This window comes from Cajanus cajan, chromosome 6, assembly GCF_000230855.2.
Source record: "Cajanus cajan strain Asha chromosome 6, NIPB_CcT2T_4, whole genome shotgun sequence".
In the NCBI taxonomy this organism is placed as follows: domain Eukaryota; kingdom Viridiplantae; phylum Streptophyta; class Magnoliopsida; order Fabales; family Fabaceae; genus Cajanus; species Cajanus cajan.
Window position 1 is genome coordinate 14,447,185 of NC_138522.1, and position 24,337 is coordinate 14,471,521.

General features: G+C 38.6%; 3 protein-coding genes across 4 annotated transcripts; all 3 read left to right on the forward strand.

Annotated features, from left to right (window-relative positions):
• Nucleotides 1-1,325: 1,325 nt before the first annotated feature.
• LOC145958574 (uncharacterized) lies at nt 1,326-1,685 on the forward strand. The gene has a single exon (XM_083076080.1). It carries the CDS (start codon nt 1,326-1,328, stop codon nt 1,683-1,685), a length of 360 nt encoding a protein of 119 aa, XP_082932206.1.
• A 7,871-nt stretch (nt 1,686-9,556) lies between these two features.
• LOC109790772 (transducin family protein / WD-40 repeat family protein) lies at nt 9,557-14,924 on the forward strand. Its single transcript, XM_020349997.3, has 12 exons — nt 9,557-9,955; nt 10,765-11,867; nt 12,001-12,177; nt 12,390-12,503; nt 12,728-12,832; nt 12,978-13,112; nt 13,216-13,271; nt 13,359-13,461; nt 13,552-13,668; nt 13,819-13,945; nt 14,052-14,182; nt 14,266-14,924. The coding sequence occupies exons 1-12, from the start codon at nt 9,679-9,681 to the stop codon at nt 14,677-14,679; spliced, it is 2,859 nt and encodes a 952-aa protein (XP_020205586.2). The 5' UTR covers nt 9,557-9,678; the 3' UTR covers nt 14,680-14,924.
• Nucleotides 14,925-15,041: 117 nt separating this feature from the next.
• LOC109790773 (uncharacterized) lies at nt 15,042-23,106 on the forward strand. 2 transcript variants are annotated; one of them, XM_083076785.1, is made up of 4 exons: nt 15,042-15,635; nt 15,890-15,995; nt 16,531-16,698; nt 19,929-23,106. In XM_083076785.1, the coding sequence occupies exon 4, from the start codon at nt 20,698-20,700 to the stop codon at nt 22,420-22,422; it is 1,725 nt and encodes a 574-aa protein (XP_082932911.1). In that variant the 5' UTR covers nt 15,042-15,635; nt 15,890-15,995; nt 16,531-16,698; nt 19,929-20,697; the 3' UTR covers nt 22,423-23,106. The 2 variants fall into 2 exon arrangements, with proteins under 2 accessions (XP_082932911.1, XP_082932912.1); XM_083076786.1 differs by lacking the exon at nt 15,042-15,635 and adding an exon at nt 15,654-15,804.
• Nucleotides 23,107-24,337: the final 1,231 nt, after the last annotated feature.

Consider the following 24,337-nt stretch of genomic DNA (forward strand, 5'->3'; position numbering starts at 1 on the left):
TTTCGTGGCCGAGTTGACCCCAACCTCGACAGAAAAAGACCAAATTTGGACCTTACACGTTGATGGATTCTCCAATACTAAAGGAGGAGGTGCAGGGATCATCCTTGAAGGCCCTAACAACATCACCATTTAGCAATCCCTAAAATCCAAGTTCAAAACCGCCAACAACTAGGTAGAATACGAAGCATTGTTGACAGGACTGAGGTTGGCACGGGACATCGGTATAGGGAAGGTAAAATGCAAAAGTGATTCAAAACTCATGGTGGAACAATTCAGTGGCATTTACCAAACTAAAGACTCGTTGCTATAAAGATACTACCACAAAGCATCTCACTAGGTGACGTATTCGAAAAGTTCACAATACATCATGTGCCTCGGGAACAAAATGTCAGGGATGACCTCCTATCCAAGCTAGCGAGCACGAAGTGACTTGGGCAACACAGGACCATCATCCAAGAAACCATCAATTCCCCTAGCCTAGATGTCAAGGTTGTCAATGTCAGGGACGTCGAAGATAAGGAATGGATGACCGACATCTTGAATTACTTATGGGATGAGACACTACCTAAAGACAAAGTTGAAGCTCGAAGAACCAAGGTAAGGTCGTCCTTATTTGTTATTGTAATAGGAGATCTCTTCAAAAGAAGCATCTTGACCCTTCTGCTCAAGTGCCTAACAAAGTCTCAGGCAATCTACGTCATTGAAGAAATCCATAGAGGCATATGCAGCATGCACTCTGGCGCACGCTTCATGGCGGCCAAAGTAATTCGAGCTAGATATTATTGGCCCACAGTGAAGTCAGGCTGCAAAGACTATGTACAGAAGTGCAAAACATGTCATCAATTTGGCAACATACATCGGCTCCCACTAGAAACCCTCCACCAAATGACGTCCCCATGGACCTTCGCCTAGTGGGGAATGGACATCGTCAAACCATTCCCCCACCCCCCCACCAACTTAAATTCCTAATTATCGTAGTCAACTACTTCACCAAATGGATCGAAGCGTGCCCACTTGCCAAGATCACCGTTGAGAACATATGAAAATTTACCTGGAAGAATATCATCTGCCGATATGGCTTGCCAAACTCCCTCATCACCGATAACGGAAGACTATTCATTGGGCAAGGTTTTGAAAGCTTCCTTCAAGAACTTGGAATTAAACATCAGGTCACCTTAGTCGAGCACCCACAAACCAATGTCCAAGTTGAAGCCGTAAACAATGTCATACTCAGAGAACTGAAGAAACGGTTGGGACGAGCTAAAGGACAGTGGGTAGACAAACTCCCAAGTATGATCTTAGTATTCCACTACACCCCACAATCAATGACACGAGAAACACCTTACAAACTAACCTATGGCTCCGACGCCATGATCCCCATCGTGGTTGGAGAGACGTCTCATCGGCGACTTACTTTCAATGAAGAACAAAATAATAGAGAAATAAAAACCAACCTCGATCTGATTGACAAAGTTAGGGAAGAAGCCCGAGTTAGAGAAGAAGCTTGCAAACTCCGAGCTTCTAGGAGATATAACACCAAGGTTAGAACACAAGCATTTCAAGTTGGAGACCTTGTTTGGCGATTACAGGGAGAAGCAAGGACAGACCCCTCCGAAGGAAAACTCGCAGCCAATTGGGAAGGGCCATTTAGGGTCACCAAGGGCCTCGAGAATGGCGCATACTGACTAGAAGAACTCGATGGCAAAGCTCTCCCAAGAACATGGAACGCCACCCATCTTAAATTCTACTTTAGTTGAATTGAAAAACAAGGTGTTTTACTCTTTTCCCCCTCAGTTGTTTTTCCAATAAAAAAAGAAAGGGTTTTGGTTGAGGAGGTTTTAACGAGGCACACCCACAAAATCAATAAAAGCAACTAATATTCTCCACACATTTCTAACTTCATGCTACTTAAAATGCCAAAGATGAATTTGAACTTTGGTGTCATTTCCGCTTAACCAAGGTTGAATTCGAACCTTCGTGCAATTCACACCTAGCCAAGGTCAAATTCGAACCTTGGTGTGAATTCCGCTTAGCCAAGGTCAAATTCGAACGTTGGTATAATTTACACTTAGCCAAGGTCGAATTCAAACCTTGGTGCAATTTACGCTTAGCCAAGGTCGAATTCGAACCTTGGTATAATCTACACCTAGCCAAGGTCGAATTCAAACCTTGGAGAAATTTACGCTTAGCCAAGGTTAGGCATGGCAACGGGGCGGGGTGGGTACGGGTTTCATGATACCCGTCACCGTCCTCGTGACTCAAATCCATACCCGTCCCCGTCCCCATACCCGTCGGGTATGTGATTTTTGTCCCATCCCCGTTCCCGTCGGGTATCGGATATACTCGTACCCGTACCCGTAAAAAAATTATTTTTTTTACAAAAAAAAAATAAGCCAGTCCGTGTTGAGGGACATTTTAAGTGAGGGACATTTTAGAATTAAACCTTTAAAATAAGCCAGCACTGTAAAACAGTAAAACCAAACACAAAGGCTTCAAAACTAAACCCTAAACCAGAAGTTCATAAAATCAAATTAAACAAAATAGATAGATATTCTATATACTGATCAATAGCGTCCTTCAATTCCGTGGTGGCCTCCTTAGCTTCCTCGAAAGTGGGAAAAGAAGTGACGACCACCCTCGGCACGTCCAAATCGCCATCGTCGGCGAAGTCCTAGTCGTCTCATGCCACAGGCTCGTGTGACGGCGCAACCTCGGCAGATACCGGCCCCACCGATAGCGACGGCGTGCGGATCGACGAAGTGTAGCGAGTGGACTGCGAGGGAAGGAAGAAAGAAGATTGAGCGAGAGAGAGACGTACCACTCGTGGTGAGGGAGCCGCTCGGAGGGAGAAAATGGAGGCTGGAGTGGCTGGTGCGGTGCTAAAGTGCTTGGTCCGTCGGAGGCTGGAGTGGAGGCTGGAGTGTGAATGCAGGATTTGAAAATTGAAACCCTAACTCCAAAATGTGGAGGCTGGAGTGTTTGTGTTGCTGTAGGCGTGCTAATTGGACTTTAGAGGCATTATTTTTAAAATATTAATTTTTTTAAAATAATTAAACTGGGTACGGGCATTTAACCGGGGATGGGGATGGGAACGGGGGCGGGGATGGGGACGGGCGGGTAAGTATATACCCGTACCCGGTCAAAGTGGGTATTCCCTGTCAAAGTCGGGATGGGTTCGGGTATTACCCACGGGTACGGGTTTATTTGCCATCCCTAGCCAAGGTCAAATTTGAACCTTGGAGCAATTTGTGCTTAGCCAAGGTCAAATTCGAACCTTGGTGCAATTTACACCTAGCCAAGGTCGAATTTGAACCTTGGAGCAATTTGCGCTTAGCCAAGGTTGAATTCGAACCTTGGGGCAATTTACACCTAGCCAAGGTTGAGTTCGAACTTTGGTATAATTTATGATTAGTCAAGGTCGAATTCAAACCATGGTCACGCTTAAGCCAAAGTCGAATCCGAACCTTGGTGTCATTTCCGCTTAGTCGAGGTCGAATTCAAACCTTAAATGATCTAAGTACGCAAGCCTAAGGACCTTAGCCAAAAAGAAGTCAAACACGAGCAAAATATGAACAAAGTAAAGCAAAATATGATCTCTTCAAATAAAAGATAAATATCTCTTACAAATATTGAGTCAACAAGAAAACACAAAGTAAAACAAAGCATACTACTAGACAAAACACATGAATACATAAAATGCAAAGCTAAGCAGTGGTATCTTCACTCGAGCTCTCGGCAAGGTCATCCTCATTCACCAACTGACCACCTCGCACATCCTTATCAATGTCAGCCGCAACAAAATCCACCCCGGGAGCAATCACCTTGGCCTGCCAGATCACGTTAGCAAAACCCTTCTTGTGCTTGATCAAGATGGCCCACTAAGTGTCCTGGAGCTCTTTCTCAACCCCCTTCTTGGACGAGGTAAGTACCTCGAGATCCATCTTCAAGGTATTTATCTCCCCAGCCCTACCAACAAGTAGAACCTCGTCGTACAAGTGTTTCTCCTCAGTCGCCCGCAGCTTAGCCTTTAATGCCTCGCTCTCCTCTTCCAATGATCGAGCCCGACCATGAGCAGTCTATGCCTCACCCTTAGCCATCTAGACGACCTCCAAGAGCTCGCCAACCTTCGCAGCATATGCCTCGTTGGCCTTCACCGTAACCTCCAAGGACTTCTGGGTTTTCTTGAAGTCCCTCCTCATAGCTTGGAGCTTGGTTTGGTCCCTGTGGGCCTTCTCTAACTCAGCTTGATGTCGCTACCATCTAAGCCTCTAGTGGTCCAATGGCGATTGACCTTTGCATAAAAACCTCGGTCGAGTCCAAACCCTTGACCGGACCCACCTTCTCTATGATGGCCTTGTCAACCACAAAGGTTGGATCTTCTTTAAAGAACCCCTCGACAGTCAAGTTGGGGTTTCACAATGACATCACGCCAGGCGACATGCTAACATGATCTAGCCGGGCCAAGGGGTGACTCATGTCAAACCTCTGTAATCAAAGTCGTATCTGGTCAAATAAAAACAAGTAAATGCAGTACTAGGAAGCTTTCCTAGGTCGTCTCCCAAGGATCATTCGTCTTTGTCAAAGGTTCAAACACGTAGTGGGGGGTTTTGGACATATTTGAGAAAAGTTAATAATGCAAATTAAATGCAATGTAAGATTGACTCCTTGTTAAGATTGTAACTCTCTTATCCCAGGTTCACTACATATTTCTCTATCAACAACCTAATCCTTGTTCCATCCGAGTTAACCAACTAACCGAAGATTAACTCAAGACTTCCCTACACGAATTAAGCAAACATATACAACATTAAACCTTTCCACAAGATTAAGCAAATTGTGGCATTAAAGGCAGCCCATTAAGCATGAACGCATTAATACAGAGATTTAATGAAGAAGAACCAAGCAGAACAGAGATACACAATACGAACACAACCTCAAACAGAGATTACAATCTGCAACAAGGAGCCAACTCTAAGGGTTTTAGCCTTCCATCAAAATAAAAATGCAGTAGAACATAGTTAGCAAGGAAGAAGAAAAAGAAACTAACAATTTGTATTCATTAAAATGTAAAACGCAGTCTCCAATACAAGCAGAAAAGAAAAACATGAAAAAAAAGCAAAACAGAGAAGAAAAACGTAAAGGAAGAAGAAGAACAGAAAACTAAAATGTGGTCACATCACTGAAGAGTGGTGGGTGCATGGTTAGCCTACCCTAGGTCCCTAAAACCCTAAAAAAGTCAAATGGGCCCCCAATCCAAGTCTGACATGAAAATACAATAAAAAAAAAAAAATAAAACAAAATGTTGATGTGGTGCTAACGTGGTGAAGTGGTGCTGACGTGGCACCTTGTCTCTTGAAGTCCGAAATATCCAAGCCCAAAAATGCTTCACAATTAACCTGAAAATAATTAATGGACAAAAATTAGACCAAGTGAATTGAAATTAATTAAATTTCAAATTATTGGCCCAATGAAGCCCAAATAGTAAAACTATGTAATTAATAAGCATTTAAACCCAAATCAACAATTAAAATAAGTACAAAAAGAAATAAATAAGGGAAAATAATGACTCATCAGTCTGGTAGATACACCTTGACCTAGGCACGGTGGCTGAGCCGGGACCAGGTGACGTCGCGGTCTGGGGGGTCATAGATGACACCCCTAATTCAGCGGCAGTACGAGCCACCTCGGTGCTTGCCGCAACATGAACCACCTACAATGGATGCATACTTACACAAGTTAACTTAGAAAAAATAAAATAATTCAAAGTACAAAGCCAAAGCCAGTACCTGTTTTTCTGGGACGACCTCACTCACAAGTTCCTCCGGCAAAGTCTCAGCTCGGGGACTCACAATCAAATCTATGTTTGCCATGCTCAACGGCGGCCGATGTCACCTACTCAAGCACTGGGCCAATAGAAGCCTCGCCCACCTTCTTCGGAACCTTTTCCTTTTGTGACGGGTCAGAGAGCAACGACCTCCTCCTCGCCATGTTCAGGCACCTCGAGCTCCTTAGTATTGAACTTGGCCTTGAGCTCGCACCACTTACTTTTCTCGATCAGATCTGTAAAGGCAAAACAAAAGAAAACCATGAAAATGTCAACAACCACAAGTCGAATCTACTAAGACTTGATGACGAGATACTCACTCTCTAAACCTTTGTCCTTGTTTGCTATGTCGGCAAGTGCCAAGACGACCTTGTTGTCCAAAGGTCGAGGTAGTTCTTCCAGATTGGCTATATCAGCTTTGTTAGAAGCCGACAACCAAATATAGCCAGACCCGTTGAATTTGATGAGGTTCCGCTGCCAGAAAAAAGGAAACCTCGGTTCCCTGTCGAGGTGAAAGACATTGTCAACCCTCGGGTCGACGTTCATGGGATGAACCCAAATGAACTCCCTATTGAAATTCTTGTAAAATTAGGAGAATAGTTGGAACAACCCCCAACCTTACTGCCACTAAGGGATACCCATCCCAGCGGCGGCTCACCCAACTTCAATTGATAGAAGTGGAGAAACGTAGGAAGAGACATGCCTATCCCTAAAGCCGAGCACAAGACCTGGAAAGCTCGGAGGAAACCCCAACTATTGGGGTGGAGTTGGGAGGGGGTGACATTCACATATTTAAGGAAAGCACACTCAAACGGGGTAAAGGGAAGACAAACACCAAGGTCTCTGAAGAAATAATGGTACATATAAAAAAAGGTACTCATAGTACCCGACATGAACACACGCTCACCAGGTTGGCAAGGCTCAACCCGGATGAGCTTGGAAATAGTAAGCGTGCAAATCTTCAGGGATTTCTAGAGAGCGTTTACTTCAAGGAAAGTCCTAAACCTACTCTCAAACTCGCCAACGTCTCCCTTTACACACTCGTACCCATAAATGGAGATGGTTGGGTGTGAATCCCTTTGGTTATTCCCGCCTCGCCTCCTCTTCTTTCCATCATCGTCGATGACAATCCCCCTAGGGACTATGTCCTCCTCCTCCTGGACCGTGGCTTTACCCTTAGCACGAGAGCCACCACCATGGACCACCGGCCCAAGGGAAAAGTGTGGGGGGGAGAATAACCTAATACTTCGTCGCCAAACATAGCCGTGACTCCTAATAATAGCAAAACAGAATGAGAATGAGCATCGAAAGAGTACCTGGAGCACCAGGAACAAAACTCGTAGCGTCGATGGCAGAGGAGGGAGAAATGATCGGAATAGGAACTCATTGACATAATGAGAAAGGAATGGAGGAAGAAAACGCAAGAGTTCAAATGAAAATGAAAAGGGGGAACACTGTTTAAAACCCACACGCGACAAAAAATTGGAACATTAAATAGAGGCTCATAATGACAGGGTGCATCCCATCATTCTAAGTCTTCACCCTTTATTACAAGTGTCGTCGTTTCGAGAAACGAAGCGACCCTCTAACAACACGTGGCGTTTGGCCTAAGAGGCGGAGATAAAGAGCCGCGACCCTTCGTCCAATCACTCAAACCCAGTATAAACACCTCGCCTCAAGACACTCAGGGCTCAGGGGCTAGCGTATCATTGACATCGACAACCTAAACTCGTCCGACCATTCATGCTTAGCATAAGCTCTTCGCCTCAAAACGCTCAAAGCTTGGGAGGCTAGTGTACTACCCACACCGGGTACCGAAGTCCAGCTCGATACTCGGTCATCCCACAACATCGACCAAATCTCACAAGCCCACAACCTATTGGGCCATAGCCAATTTTGGGCCATAACCAACCCCACTCTCGCCTGAGGGAAAAACCCTAATTCGCACCAAGTTACGTGAATTATATATATACGAGACCCGCACACCTACAAGGACTAACTTAAGCATCAGAGTCACTTTTGCAAGTATCACTCCCATCTCGGAGTGACCAACGTGCGAAATAGAGGAGGCTCACCAATTTCATCAGGAGATCGTTCCTATACTCTTCTCAGATGAGAACAATTATAATTTTATATTATAAAAACTAGTTTTTGTAGAATAGAAGTATCTTTAAAAAAAATTACAAATAAAAAATTGGCGAGAAATGTGAAAAGCAAATAGGGTTTGTGAACAACAACCCCTTGTATTTTTTTTGCCCGTAAATCCTTGTAGTTGTAGATACATGGTATTGCTAATTAAGTTAGGAAGTTACTATTCACGACCCGAAATTTTTTGTTTAAATTCCACCTTGTTTTAGAAAATGTGTTTTTTTTAATGAAAAATCTTGTCACATTGGATACCACCACAACAAAAGAAGAATATTTTTTTTTTTGTTGTACATAGCAAAAACGTGTTTTTATTATATATCAGAGTAAAATCAATTTTATGGTGAGTGCTATTAGAGGTAGAATAATTTTTAATTTTTTTTATTTAAAATTATATAGCTTGGACTCATTTTTTTAAAAGATTTTTAATATTTTTAAAATTCAAATGTTTCTTTTTTTAATTTTAATACAAATTATTAGTAATTAGTGAGTTAAATTATGTCAATTAAGTGTATAATTATTTCTCATAAAATCTATATTTGTATATCTATATTTATATTATATATTATTAAATATAAAATAGTCTCTTAGATTTTTGTTTTGCTGCTCCCACTTTTTTCTAAAACTTTTCAAATTTTTAAAATTCAAATGTGTTCTCTCAAATTTAAAACAATTTATTAACAATTAATGAATTAAATTATGTTAATTAAGTGCATTAACGATCTCTCATAAAATTTATATCTTTCTATGTCTATTTATCTATATATATATATATATATATTATTAAAATTAGAATTTAGACTCTTATAATTTTTTCCTACTCAAAATTATATGGTTTAGACCCACTTTTTTCTTTCTAAAACTTTTTGGATTTTTAAAATTCAAATTCTTCTTATCTATATTTATGTTTATATCTATCAATATATAGAGGAGAGACCAAATGGTTCCAAGATTACTCCACTCAATAATTCAAGGTAATATGTTAAATTTTAACTATTCAACTATTAAATTAAAAAATTTTAATGTATAAATCAATATACAAATTTTAAAAAATTTGAAAATCATGAGTTTCGTTTTATAAATTTAAATCAACGTATAAGATTATTTTACGTATCATCAATAAAATGAAGTACTAAATAGTTTTCAAATTTTTTAAAATTTATAGATTTATATTAAAAAGTTTTAATTTAACTATTAAAATATAACATAAATAAGAATTTATTGAATAGAGTAACTTTACTAAGATTCTCTTCTTAGAATCATTTGATTTCTCTTCAACAATTGAATTAAAAAAATTAAATTTAATATAAAAATTATTAAGTAATTAGTAAAGGTTAAAAATTTATATCAATATCATTTGAATTCTTTATATATATAATTAAAGGTAGAATGATCTTATTTTTATTAAAAGATCAATATTATTAAAAAGTTGAGAGATTTAAATAGATATAGGAGGGTGTGAATAGTAATTCCCATCAAGTTCAATATCGGGCCCAAGCAGAGCCCATAAAAGGAAGCAACCCGAATGAATGAAGGCACAATTCCCTTTCCACCCCTCCCGCCAAGTCCCGAAAACACAAACCCGTTTGGCGCCCAAAAGTCCAAAACGATTCATTGAGCTTTAAGGTTTAGATTTACTCACCTCTTCCTTCTCTCATTCCCCTCACAAGTCAGAACCAAACCTCACTCCTTCTTTCTCCGTTAGCGCCATGAAGGTTCGGTCGCTGAAGCTGAGGGAGGCCCACGGCGGCAAGGGTGGCCGCGCCTCCTTCTGCTCCGTCGTGTGGGACCAGAAGGCGCAACATTTGGTCACCGCCTCCTCCTCCGACGTCTCCATCTGCATCCACGACCCCCTTTTCCCCTCTCTCACTCCCAAAACCCTCCGCCACCACCGCGACGGCGTCACCGCCTTGGCGCTCAGCCCCAATTCCACTTGCCTCGCTTCCGGATCCCTCGATCACTCCGTCAAGCTCTACAAGTTCCCTAGTACTTTTTTATTATTATTATTTGTTGCCCGTTAATATTAACAATAGGATTTCAATCATTAGAGTTGGTCTAGTAGTATGAATTAGAATAGTATGTATAAAGCTCTAGATTTGAATCTTGTTGCGTCGAAAGAACCGATAGGGTTTGGTAAAAAAATATTGACCCATTGCATTTAAGACTATTACTATGCTAATATACTAGGGCCAGTAACTAGTAAGGTATATTTAGGTAAATTTAAACTAAGTGCTTATCGAGTACAAATTCTTTCTATAGTCAAAGAAAAAATAAGGTGCATTTGCTTATATATATATATATATATATATTATAAGCTGTTTTCAAAAGCTATAATAAAAAAATTATGTTCTGTTTGGATGAAATTATGCTCAAATTGCCCCCCAATTCCAATTGCTTATATATATTTTGAATAGTTTTTTTTTATAAATATTTATAGGAAAAGAAATTAAAGAAATATGTTTTTTTTATAAACTAAAATTTGCTTGCGAATAAGTTAAAATTGATTTTCTAAAGTTGAATGAATAGAAGGTTTTTTTTTGAAAACCTGATTTTAAAGTTGGTATAAGCTAATTTTAATTTATGGGTGAAGTTTATATATTTTTATTTTCTTTTCCTATAAATGTGTATGAAAAAGTGTAAGAGTGTATGAAAAAAGTTTATCCAAACACGAATTGAAAAAAGTTTGATAAGCTTTTTTAAATGAATCTTTACTCGAGTCAATGCTTTTCTTGTCATTGTTTTAAATTTTTAGGTATGTTTCAATTTTAAACGATTTTAGGATTGATCCTTGGCAGGTGGTGAGTTTGAGACAAATATTACTAGATTTACACTGCCAATACGTTCCCTGGCGTTTAACAAATCAGGGAGCATGCTGGCTGCGGCTGGTGATGACGAGGGAATCAAGCTAATAAACACAGTTGATGGTTCCATTGCAAGGGTTCTCAAAGGACATAAAGGGTCTGTCACTGGCTTAGCTTTTGACCCTAATGGCGAATACTTAGCCTCTCTGGATTCAACTGGAACAGTTATATTGTGGGAACTTCACTCTGGGAGAATTGTTCATAACCTCGAAGGCATAGCTCCTGACACGGGGGTGGATGTTTCTACTATGAATGTTCTTTGCTGGAGTCCTGATGGTGAGACCTTGGCTGTTCCTGGGTTGAGAAATGATGTGGTAATGTATGATAGGGATACTGCTGAGAAGTTGTTTTCTTTGAGAGGTGATCATATACAGCCAATATGTTTCTTGTGTTGGTCACCCAATGGGGAGTACATTGCTACCTCTGGTTTAGACAAGCAGGTTCTGATCTGGGATGTTAATAGGAAGCAGGACATTGACAGACAGAAGTTTGATGAAAGAGTATGTTGTATGGCGTGGAAGCCAATTGAGAATGCCTTGGCTGTTATTGATGTTATGGGGAAGTATGGTATTTGGGAGAATGTTATTCCGTCGTCTATGAAGTCTCCAACTGAGGATATACCTGCGCAATACAAGAGCAATGGGGTTCTTTTATTTGATGAGGAGGATCCTGAAAATAGTGTAAGTGGAAGCATGAGTGATATTGGTGAAAATAGTAATGAGGTGTCTGAGCCACCTAGCAAGAAAAGATTGCGTAAACAGACTTTTAGTGAGGAAAATTTAGGTGAGGATGAAGGAGAGGAAATTGATTTGTATCCGAAGGCTGATTCTCACAAAAAACGAAATCGATCAAGCAAGGAAAATTTGGATAGTGGGAATATGGGATTTAGAAGCACCATGGTAACATCTAAGGCAAAGATGCAGGAGGCATTTCAACCAGGATCTACTCCTGTGCAGCCTGGGAAAAGGCGTTTCTTATGCTACAATATGCTTGGATGTATAACTTCTATTGAACATGATGGATACTGCCATATTGAGGTAATGTAATGCATAAGAAGTGCTTATAGTTCAAGCTTAGCTTCCATTCATAGTTACCACCATTTCCATGTGAATTTTAGTTAAATCATCGCTTCTGGCATTAAATTAATGTGTTGACATGTCTTTGTTACAGATTGATTTTCATGATACTGGAAGCACTCCACGAGTTCCTTCAATGACCGATCATTTTGGATTTACAATGGCGGCATTGAACGAGAATGGGAGCGTCTTTGCAAATCCTTGCAAGGGAGAGAACAACATGAGCACTCTCATGTATCGCCCATTTGGTAGTTGGGCCAATAATAGCGAGGTTAGATTATGTGCTTAAACTTGTTGAAAAATTCATTGAATTTTTTATAGAAAAAAATATATATGAAAGATATGTAGTTACACTTTATATATATATATATATATATATATAAATTTTATACGGTTATTAGGACATTCACCATTTCAGATCTTATGAGTAACACTGCATGATGTGAAATCTTAACATATGCTCGTTCTTTAAAATTTTGCCAGTGGTCTATGCGCTTTGAAGGAGAAGAAGTGAAGGTTGTTGCACTTGGTGCTGCTTGGGTTGCTGCAGTAACTAGTTTTAATTATCTTCGCATCTTTTCTGAGGGTGGTTTGCAGGTTTTTTGCACATCCATATCTTATTTACATGTTTTTTCATTTCCAATAACTTAGTATTGGAGGCATGATACTTTTCCATATGTAACAGATCTATGGTAGGAGTAGATAAGCATGTACATGCTACATTTGTTACTATTTTTTGTGATTTTAACTCATGTAACGATCAATAGGTGGTGATAGATGTACTTTAGCATTTACACATTTCTGAATCTTTTTCATTGCAGAGACATGTGATTTCGCTAGACGGGCCAGTGGTGACCGCATCCGGTTTTAAGGATAAGCTTGCAGTTGTGACTCATGCTTCTGATTGCCTCCCCTCAAATGATCAGGTTGGTTTGATATTGTGGTTTTTGACCTTTTTGAAAAGGCTATCTTACTGGAAGAGAATATCATATGGTTATAACATTACAATTTCATGAAATATGATGATGTCTCTTCATGACTATAATGATATATTTATTCTTAAACATGCAGATGTTAGAGTTTAGAGTATTTAATATTCCTCATGGGGTCCAACCCCTTCGAGGTCGCTTGCCACTATCTCCTGGTTCATCCCTAAGTTGGATTGGGTTTAGTGAAGAAGGCCAACTGTGTTCATACGATTCGAAGGTATTAATTGCGCTTACAGTTACTGTTGATATTCAATATTCATTTCCCTTTGCTTATGAATGCATCTTGTTATACTAGCTGATTTGGTAAACATAATATATAGGGTGTGCTAAGATCATATACAAGCCAATTTGGTGGTAGCTGGATCCCACTCTTCAGGTTCGTTTAACCTCGTGCACTGTTTTGATGTGCCTAATATTCTTCTTATGCCTAAGCTATATTTTGTTATTAAAATTTCAAATGCAGTGCTGTTAAAGAGAAGAAGCCAGATGAAAACTATTGGGTGACGGGGTTGAATGAAAGCAAGTTATTTTGTGTGGTGTGCAAAAAGCCTGACGAATTCCCTCAGGTATGAGTAAGACTTTAAGACAGTTTAATATGTTCCGCTTTTCTCCTTGTCTTGCGACTAATCATGAATTGATATTCATTTGCTTATTAGGTGATGCCTAAGCCAATTCTCACTCTGCTGAGTCTTTCTTTTCCTCTTGCTTCCTCTGATTTGGGATCTGAAGCTCATGAAAACGAGTTTATGATGAACAGCTTGCATCACTTTGAGGTCTGTTTTCCTATTCTCTTTTCAAATTTAATGATCATCATTCTTGTACCTTTTAGTATGCCTGCCATAAGTTTTTTTGCCTCTAATTTGATGGGGTTTTTTTTTATCACTGTTGTCCGATACCTGAATTAGTAAGTGTACTACGTGCAGATTCAGAAAAGAATGGAGGAAATGGATTCTGTGGGTCTGGACACTACTTCACTTGATGATGATGCTTTCAATTTGGAAGCAGCACAAGATAAATGCATACTGAGGCTTATAGCATCCTGCTGCCACAGTGAGTTCAAACTTCATAGGCGTCTCTGTTTTTTCTTTTTACATTTTGTATTGCCTGAATTTTAAAGGTGAAAAGTAGTCATGCCTCGCCCTTGTGGATATTTCAGGTGATAAGCTTGTGCGAGCTACAGAACTTGTGAAGCTTTTGTCTCTGGAAAAATCAATGAGAGGAGCAATAAAACTTGTTACTGCTCTGAAGCTTCCAAACTTAGCCGAAAGGTTCAGCAGCATATTGGAGGTAAGACATTAAATCCGAAGTAGTGTACACAGTTATCAATTCACTATCATCTTTACCTTGTAATTGCCGCGCGTTAAAAACAGGAAAGGCTACATGATGAAGCCAAAAGAACTGCGGAAACCAACATCAAAGAAAACTGTGTTGCACCTATTACAGCTGATGCCCTTCATAGCGGAAGCAAGGCCCCAACTCACTCTGAAACATTAAATGCAGTTACCAAGTCATCACCACCAAACTTATCTGCTCCATTGTTTAAAAAGAAAGAGAAAACACAAGATGGTGCTAAAGCTGAAATAAATAAGACCACAATGGTAAATGAAACTCTGAAAGCAAAACAAACAAGGGATGAAACAAGTAACAAGGTGGTGCAACAAACTCCTCATTCACATGATTCCTCTACGAAGTCGTCAAATAAGAATGGGCTTAATAAGTCAGAGGCTAGTTTGGGACAATCAAATCGACCGTCCAATCCATTTTTGAAGTCTACTATCAAGTGAAAAAAACACGATGGAGGTTTTGGGTAGTTTAGTTGAAATCAATTATCGGAATAGGGTGTCCTGCAGAACGAGGCTTGCGTCTTGTTTATAATGACCTATTTAAAAAGCAAAAAAGAGCCTAGAGAAAATGAAAAATCGTTTGTATATTACCGTAAAATCTTAATGTAATTCACCAGAAAAAAATCTTATTGTATTTAGTTTTTGAATTCAATATGAATTTCGATGGCTCCTGGATTGGTATACAATCTCTATTTTCTTAAAGCCTCTTTATACTTGTATATAAACTGTAGTGTCCCTTTTCTCTCTTTTTATTCACGGGGTGACTCTCGGGAACATGTTCGGAATTTGTTACTTGTTACGTTCACAAAAATGTTTTAGAAATCTATGTAAGACAAAAACACTCGCAACACCCTTAAAGATTATTTTCTCATGTAGTGAAATTTGAGCTTAAAAAATAATTAAAAATGAAAAAAAATGAAAAATGAGGTGTTGTCTGAATGTATTTGAAAATTGGCTGTTAACCTCCGGCATTTCTCCCGATGGGACCCAATATTTGGGCACTGTTGCAACACTCGTCTGAAATCTACATGAAGACAAAAGTCATTTGAGTGAGCATTTTCTATTAATTTTAATTGATGTAAAAAATTTAATTTTTTAAAGTCATTTTAAGTTATTTTAAAAATGAAAAAAGAACCAGTGAGATATAATGGAATTAAGTAATTCTATTTTAATAATTTAAGAAACCAAAATAAAAAATTGGGAGGGAATACCTCGGCAACCAATCTTGTTCTCTGTCCCACTTATTTATCTCTCTTCATCTTTAACCTGCATGTGTTTATTTATGACAATTCAATATATAGTTGTGTTTCTCTCCAACCTTTTCTTTGCTTCTCATACCATTGTTCCATTAAGGCTTCTTGCTTTAAGGCTTTAACCTACATAATCCATACAAAAATGTAATTTATTGTGTTTTCTTCCTCTCCTTTTCCTTCTTTTTGCATCTCAAGACATTCTTCCATTTTTGCATGTTTATATACCCCTTTTTTTTATGTAGTTGTTTGGTTAAGGTTTAGGGTTTGATGTTGATCTTTTTGTGTTGAATATTGAAAAATGTTTGAAATTGAGGTTGGTAATGTATAAACTCCTTAAAGATTATACATAGGGTGAGTGATGGCTCCTGACATGTATATTTTGATGTTCAAATTTGTAGGTTTTCATAGGCCCGATGGTGAGGAGGCCTTGCATCCCCAATATGTTGTTTACATGAAATTTTTATTCGTAGGTAGTTGTGAAGCTCAACATGTGGCGACTCCATGGTATGTGCTTTGAAGGAGAAATTGGATTCTCTGAAGAAGCTTAACTTTGTTTTATAGGAATATCTCTTTGATTGTAGCAATAGTTTTTTTAATTGTAACATTTGGTTGAAGGTAATATCCCTTTGACCTCATTTTATAGGTTGTTTCATAGAAATATCTGCTAAGGTTAGGTCACTTGTGTTTTGCATGAACAAGATACCTTGATTAGGTATTCTTGTTTTGGTGCATGCAATATATGTTTGGTTTTTGAAGAAGCAACTAAGTAAAAAGAGACACTTTTTTCGATTGTGAGAATTGGGAAGATATAAAAGAAGTTGGCAACAAAGGGGAAAAAAAGAGAGAAAGAAGTCGAGTGAAAGAAACCATTGTTATTTGCGTGGTTAATTAACTGTCATTATAATGATGAAATAAGAAGGGTGTATGAATAATTGAGAATTTAGATACTATTCTTTGGATTATTATGTTCTATTTTATGTCATGTTTTATATTTTAGCATGTTTGCTATGAAATTATTAAAATTATTTAAGTTTTGCAGTATGACCCTTAAAGCATCTCAATCCAAGAAAAGGAAAACTATTATTGCCGGAAGCCTCACCACTTACAACAATAATCTCAACATCGAAGACTATGTACATAATGAAGAAGGTGACAATGGTGGTGCTAATGAAAAATACAATGGGCATGAAGATGACGAACAAGCTTGGTAATTTTACTTTAAATTTAATTTCTTTTGTAATTCTATTTTATAGGATGTAACCTTATTTGTTTTGTATTGAATCATGACTTATTTGATATGTTTTACAATGAAAATTGATGACCAACTTATGTATTAAAATTGTTACTAAAATATGTTTTGCTTTTATTATGTATAATAGAAGTTATGTTGTTGACATGGCCAAAAATATCAAGCTGTAAAGAATTTGATGGACATCATTCCAACTCAATATATGTCCTAAGACTATATATTAATCACCCAAAATCCTAATTTAGAATTACAATACTGTGCTTGTGTTAAATACTTTGATAAATGATTGTATAAAATACACAATAAGGTTGTTATGGTTGAGTTCAATAAGGCTCTTATAAAGGATTGAAACTAGCAGAGGTTGATGCTTTCAATTGTTTTATGTATTGATTTGTATCAGTGCATTAGGGATGAAAATCATAACTATTGATGCTTACCTTCCCTATTTGTGAAACTATCTACAATTGTATATGAAAGAAACATTATCAATATTTTAACATAGAATGCTTTATCCTGGAAAGGCCTTTCCTTTAAATAACTCTAACGCTAAAAGAGGATTTTCAATTCAATCTCCAAGCCATGTGTATGGTGGCATCAAGCCATAGTGGTCCACATAAAAAATTCGTTAAAAGAGTTTGATTTCTACGTCGAGCCTAAGGTCGTGCACAACCTCAAACATCCTGAGAGCACCAAGGACAAATGATGCCAGACATATGGTGGTGCCAGGCCTTAATGTTCAATATAAAAAAGTGGTTGTATGTTTTTAAAATAGTGGTTAATCACTTGTTGTGTATGATTTACATTTATGGAGTTTGATTTTCACGTTGAACCTAGGGAGGCACCTGACCTTAGACATCTCGAGAGCACCAGGGATAAATGACATAGACATATGATGACACTAAGCCTCGGTGGTCCATATAAAAGTTTGGTTAAATTTCATTAAAAAATAGTGGTCAATCATTTTTTGTGGATTTAATCTTTAAGGAGTTTGACTTTTACACTGGGCTTAAGGTGACACCCCACCTTAGACATCTTGAGAGCATCAAAGACAAATTAATGACACGGGGCGTATGGTGGTGCTAGGCCTCAATGGTCCATATAATAAGTGGTTAAATATTTTAAAATAATGGTTAATCACTTGGTGTGTATGGTTAACCTTTATGGAGTTTGATTTCCATGTGAAGCCTAGGGTGGTGCCTGACCTCTAACATCCTAAGAGAATTAGGGGCAATTGATGTCGGGCCTAGGGTTACTAGGGAAAAATGATGTCTAGCCTTGGGAGGTGCCTAGCCTCAAGTCATGTTGTCAAGTTAGTATGGTTAACCAAGTGTTATTTATAGGTTAAATCTTTTTTATAGATGGTGATCTTCTACCATGTACTTGTGTATGAATTATGTGACAACAACACTCTCCTTATGTAAAGAAAAGAAAAAAGTAAACTCATAAATATGGAAGTTATTGTCAAAGGAGAACTTTTTATTGATCACAGAATATGTTTGTAATTAAAAGATTTGATTTCATAACATCACGTTTTGATTGTTGATTAAGGCTATAATAAAACTATACTTGTAACACCTTAGTTTTATTTCATTTTTTTATTTTATTAAATTGAGGATATTTTGGTAAATTTTATAAATGTATTGGGGTGATTTAGTAGCTTGGAACGGGCTGTTCCGGAATTGGAACGGGCCGTTCCAAACTACCAAAATATATGCGAGTTCGTTGCCCAGAACGGGCCGTTCTCAAGTTGGAACGGGCCGTTCTGGACTATTAAAAACTGCCTTTAACTCTAAGTTAGAACGGGCTTGGAACGAGCTATGGCAGTTGTGAGTAATAAATGCAACCAGAACGGGCCGTTCTGGGTGTGATTTTTACCCATGATTCAAGGGTCCAGAACGGGCCGTTCCGAATTTGGAACGGGCCGTTCCGACGAAGCTGGATGCCTATAAATTGAGCTCTCTGCCACTCCCAAAAAACACACTTCTCATTTTCTGATTTCTTTTCTTCTGCTCTCTCTTCTTTTCCCTCTACTTTCTGCTTCAAACCGAGGGAAACCCAGCGAGAGAGACCAACCAGATCTCGTATAAATTCAACTTCTACATATCTAGGTACGCGGGAAAAAGGAATTATTTATATGTAAAGTTACATGAGGGAATTGGGTAGAGCAAGAATCCCTTAGGATTATGAGTAATTTTATAATTATTTCTGTTTGAAGAATTATTGGTCTTATTTGATTCTATATGTATTTAGGAATATGGATATATGATTAATTGGTAAAAATGATGCTCTGGGAGAGAGAACGAAATTATAGAAAAGTGTCTGTAAGTTAGGTTGTGAAAAATTGGATGATTTTTGTTTGAGGAATTAATGATCCTATTAGATTCTGTATGTGATGAGGATTATAAATATGCCAATAATTTGTAAGAATGATGATCTGGGAGAGAGAACGAAATTGTAGAAAAGTGTCTGTGAGCTAGGTTTTAGAACAATTGGGGGTTTTACTATTTATGTTAAGATTGTATTAAATTGATAATTCCATTGATTATCATATTAACTTATGAATGTTATTGCTATATTACTTGATAAAATTGATGACTTAGATGTGAATTGCTTGAGATGTATGAAACTCATTATTTTGGACTTATCTGATGCGTGTATGGAATTGAACTATGAGATGTTGTGTGAAATGTGAATGAGATGTGATTGTGGTTCTTCACACCTATGACCAGGGGTGAGCACGGCCCGAGATTGTTACATGGGTATCGTGACCTTGGTTAACATGTCAGGGGTGAGCACGGCCCTAGGTTAGGGGTAACGTGACCTTGGCATAGTGTTATATCAGGGGTGAGCACGGCCTTAGATTGTTACGTGGGTATCGTGACCTTGAATAACATGTCGGGGGTGAACACGACCTTGGGCTAGATATGCTACAAGGGAATCGTGACCTTGACACAATGTTATATCAGGGGTGAGCACGGCCTTGAATTGTTAAATGGGTAGCGTGACCTTGGCATAGTGTGAAGTGCAAATTGGTGTGATTGAGAATTATGACGTGATGACGATGCATGGTTGATTGAATTACGTTATGTTGAAATATTTATGAATATTAAGTTAATATGTTGTGTTTTCTTATGTGCTATATATATAGATGTTTTCTTTTCTTACCGTACAAATTGTGGATGTTTTAGGTGAGGAAGATCTGGCTACGAGTGGCATCTAGAATGTCAACGGTTGAATTGTGGGGATGCTCTGATATTGTGACATCGGGTCAGAGGATTTTTATAACATAGGTTTTTTATATGGATTTGGAATTGTAAATGTTATTTTTGGAAACAATTTGTAAACTCTTGCATTTCATTTTTATTATTGTGGTTATTGAAGAATAATTTTGAAGATTCTCATGTGGACCATTTTACCGAAATTGAAAAATTTATTTGTAAGTTTTCATTATTACAATATGTGTGTTGGGGTAGTAAGGGTGTCACATTTAGTGGTATTAGAGCAGGTCGATCTAATCGGCCGTGAGTTATGAGTCTACTATACTTGTTTGGTAGATAATTGATGGAATGAATTGATTGTGGAATTTGTTGATATGTTAGTGCTATGATTGATTAAGTTTGTTGTTTACTTATAGTATAATTGGTAACTTTTCCGGTAATCAGAAAAGTAATGGCAGGAGGTAGGAACGATCGTGCAATCGCTGATGCTTTACAAGCGATGGCTCAGGCTCTTGGTAATATGAACCAACAACCAGAGGTAGATTGGTTGGAGAGATTCCAGCAAAATAATCCACCAAGCTTCTGCGGGGGTTATAATCCTGATGGAGCTGCTGACTAGATTTTTGAAGTTGAAAAGATATTCCAAGCTATGGGATGTCCTTTGATACAGAAGGTGACTTTGGCTGCCTTCATGCTTTCTAGAGAGGCTAACATCTAGTGGCAAGGTGCTTTACAAAGAATGATAGCTGCAGGTACCCAAGTGAACGGGGAGAATTTTAAGCGGCTATTCTTGGAGAAATACTTTCCCCAAGATGTGAGACATAAGAAACAAGTGGAATTCCTTGAATTGAAGCAAGGAGAGGATTTTGTGGCTGGGTATGTGACTAAGTTTGAAGACTTAGTCAGATTTTGTCCCATGTATGATGGTGTGGGCTATAAGGAGGACAAATGTGTGAAGTTTGTGAGTGGTCTTCGCCCTGAGATTAAACAAGTTTTCAATTATCAAAGGATCACTCACTATCATGAATTGGTAAACAAGTGTCGAGTATATGATGAGGACAACCGTGCTAGGGTAACTCATTATAAGAGTGGAGGACCCATGAGGAATAATAAGTTTGGTTCATCTAGTAAGAGTAAACCTTACACCAAGTCTGCTGGGGACTCAAGTTCTAAGGTGAATAATCAAGGTTCTGTGCAACAAAGGAGCCAAGTTCCCACGGCTAGCCAAACTTCTAGAGGGGGAAGTGTGGGTTCTGTTCCACACAACAACTGCTACAACTATGGGAAGCCAGGTCATAGGGCATATGAATGTCCGTTGCCCAAAGTAATAACGTGCTTCAAATGTCAAGAGAAAGGACACAGAGCTCGTGATTGCCCTAAGAACAAGACAACAGAGGTTGGAGGGAGTGCAAGCAAACCTCAAGCGACAGGAAGGGTGTTTGCCTTGAGTGGTGCTGAAGCTTCGCAATCCAAAGACTTAATCCAGGGTATGTGTTTCATCAATGGAACTCCTCTAATTGTTTTGTATGACTCTGGTGCGACTCACTCTTTTATATCACATGCGTGTGTGTCCAAATTAAACTTACCTATTTCTTCCTTGTCTTTTGAATTAATAGTAGAGACACCAACTAGTGATTCAGTGTCTACTTCTGATGTCTGTTTAAAGTTTCTTTTGATTCTTGATGGTAGATATTTCATGGTTGACTTAATTTGTTTGCCTCTATGTCAACTAGATGTTATTCTGGGTATGGACTGGTTATCTTCCAATCATGTCCTTTTGAATTGTGTTGATAAATCTATTGTTTTTGGTGATCTTGTTGAAAAAGTGAGTAAGGATTATTTGACTGCCAACCAAGTTAAGGTATTTTTACAAGAGGATGCCCAAGTGTACATGTTGTTAGCTTCTTTGAATTCTAAGAGTGATGTTTTGGTGAATGAACTGCCTGTTGTGTGTGACTTTTCGGATGTCTTCTCTGATGATATGTCTAGCTTACCACCTAGAAGAGAAGTAGAATTTTCCATAGACTTAGTACCAGGAACAGGACCTATTTCTATTGCACCTTATAAGATGTCACCTGTAGAGTTAGTGGAGCTTAAGAAACAAATAGAAGACTTGTTGGAGAAGGGGTTTGTGAGGCCTAGTGTATCACCTTGGGGAGCACCCGAACTCTTAGTCAAGAAGAAGGATGGTAGCATGAGATTGTGTGTAGATTATCGCCAGTTGAACAAGGTGACCATTAAGAATAAATATCCATTGCCTAGGATAGATGATCTTATGGACCAGTTGGTCGGTGCTTGTGTATTTAGTAAAATTGATCTTAGATCGGGGTACCATCAGATTAGAGTTAAGGGTGAGGATGTACCTAAGACAACATTTAGGACTCGTTATGGACATTATGAGTATCTAGTAATGCCTTTTGGTGTGACGAATGCTCCTGCAATTTTTATGGATTACATGAACTGAATTTTTCATCCGTACTTGGATAAATTTGTAGTTGTCTTCATAGATGACATACTAGTTTATTCCAAGACTAAAGAGGAACATGAGGAACACTTAAAGGTAGTACTTCAAACCCTCAGGGAGAGACAACTTTATGCCAAGTTGTCTAAGTGTGACTTTTGGCTAGTGGAGGTGAGTTTCTTAGGACATGTAATTTCGAGTGGGGGTATAGCAGTAGATCCATCTAAAGTTGAGGCGGTGCTTAAGTGGGAAACACCTAAGTCAGTTAGTGAGATTAGGAGTTTCCTTGGATTGGCTAGATACTATAGAAGATTCATAGAGGGATTCTCTAAATTAGCATTACCCTTGACAAGTTTAACTAGGAAAGGAGTTGTGTTTTTATGGGATAGTAAATGTGAGAATAGTTTCCGAACCCTTAAGGAGAAGTTGACTAGTGCACCTGTTTTAGTGTTGCCTGACCTTAGTAAGACTTTTGTGGTTTATTGTGACGCTTCTAAGATGGGTTTGGGTGGAGTGTTAATGCAAGAGGGAAAGGTCGTATCTTATGCATCTAGGCAATTGAAAATACATGGGAAGAATTACCCCACCCATGATCTTGAATTAGCAGTTGTGGTATTCACACTTAAGATTTGGAGACATTATTTGTATGGTTCAAAATTTGAGGTGTTTAGTGATCATAAGAGTCTTAGGTATTTGTTTGACCAAAAGGAATTAAATATGAGGCAAAGGAAATGGTTAGAGTTCCTTAAGGATTATGATTTTGATCTTAGTTATCATCATGGCAAAGCCAATGTGGTGGATGATGCTTTAAGTAGGAAATCTTTGCATTTGTCTTCTCTTATGATTAGGGAGATGGACCTTTTGGCTCAATTTAGAGACTTGAGTTTGACTTGTGAGGTGACCCCTAGTAGTGTGAGGCTAGGTATGACTCGGGTGACTAGTGAGTTGTTGAGAGAAATTGGAGAAGCACAGTTAGTGGATTCATTTCTAGTGGCTAGACGTGATGCTATAGGACAAGGTGTTGGAGGAGAATTTACCTTGGGTGTAGATGGAGTGTTAAGACTTAAAGACCGAGTGTGCGTGCCTAGTGACCCTACACTTAGACGTTTGATCCTAGAGGAAGGTCATAGGAGCAAGCTTAGTTTTCACCCAAGAGCAACTAAGATGTATCAAGACCTTAGGAAGATATTTTGGTGGCCTAGGATGAAGAAAGATATAGCTAAATTTATGAGTGCCTGTTTAGTGTGTCAGAAGGCTAAGATAGAACATCAGAAACCTTCAGGACTACTTCAGCCTTTGAGTATACCCAAGTGGAAGTGAGATAGCATTTCTATGGATTTTGTAGTTGCTTTGCCTAGGACTAGGAGAGGGCATGATTCCATTTGGGTTATAGTTGATAGGTTGACTAAGAGTGCACATTTCTTACCTATTAACATTAGGTATTCTCTAGAGAGATTGGCTGAACTGTATATTGATGAGATTGTGAGATTGCATGGGATACCATCTAGCATAGTTTCAGACAGGAACCCTAGATTCACCTCTAGGTTTTGGGAGAGCCTACAACGAGCTTTGGGGACCTAACTTAGACTTAGTTCAGCTTACCACCCTCAAAATGATGGTCAAACTGAGAGGACTATTCAATCTTTAGAGGATTTGCTTAGAGCCTGTGTGTTGGACCAAGGGGGTAGTTGGGATAGTCTTTTACCTTTTATAGAGTTTACCTATAATAATAGTTACCACTCTAGTATAGGTATGACACCTTATGAAGCCTTGTATGGTAGGAGATGTAGAACCCCTTTGTGTTGGTGCGAGCCTGGTGATAATGTTATCTTAGGACCTGAGATTGTGCAACAAACCACTGATAAGGTTAGATTGATACAAGAGAGGATGAGGACAGCTCAAAGTAGACAGAAAAGTT

What these genes read in the sequence shown, in the direction of transcription:
- LOC109790773 (XM_083076785.1), top strand. Translation starts at nt 20,698, where the DNA reads ATGATAGCTGCAGGTACCCAAGTGAACGGGGAGAATTTTAAGCGGCTA.
- LOC145958574 (XM_083076080.1), top strand. Translation starts at nt 1,326, where the DNA reads ATGACACGAGAAACACCTTACAAACTAACCTATGGCTCCGACGCCATG.
- LOC109790772 (XM_020349997.3), top strand. Translation starts at nt 9,679, where the DNA reads ATGAAGGTTCGGTCGCTGAAGCTGAGGGAGGCCCACGGCGGCAAGGGT. An exon ending in GCCTCCCCTCAAATGATCAG is followed by an intron (nt 12,833 to 12,977) that starts GTTGGTTTGATA and finishes TTAAACATGCAG; the next exon opens with ATGTTAGAGTTTAGAGTATT. An exon ending in AGCCTGACGAATTCCCTCAG is followed by an intron (nt 13,462 to 13,551) that starts GTATGAGTAAGA and finishes TTTGCTTATTAG; the next exon opens with GTGATGCCTAAGCCAATTCT.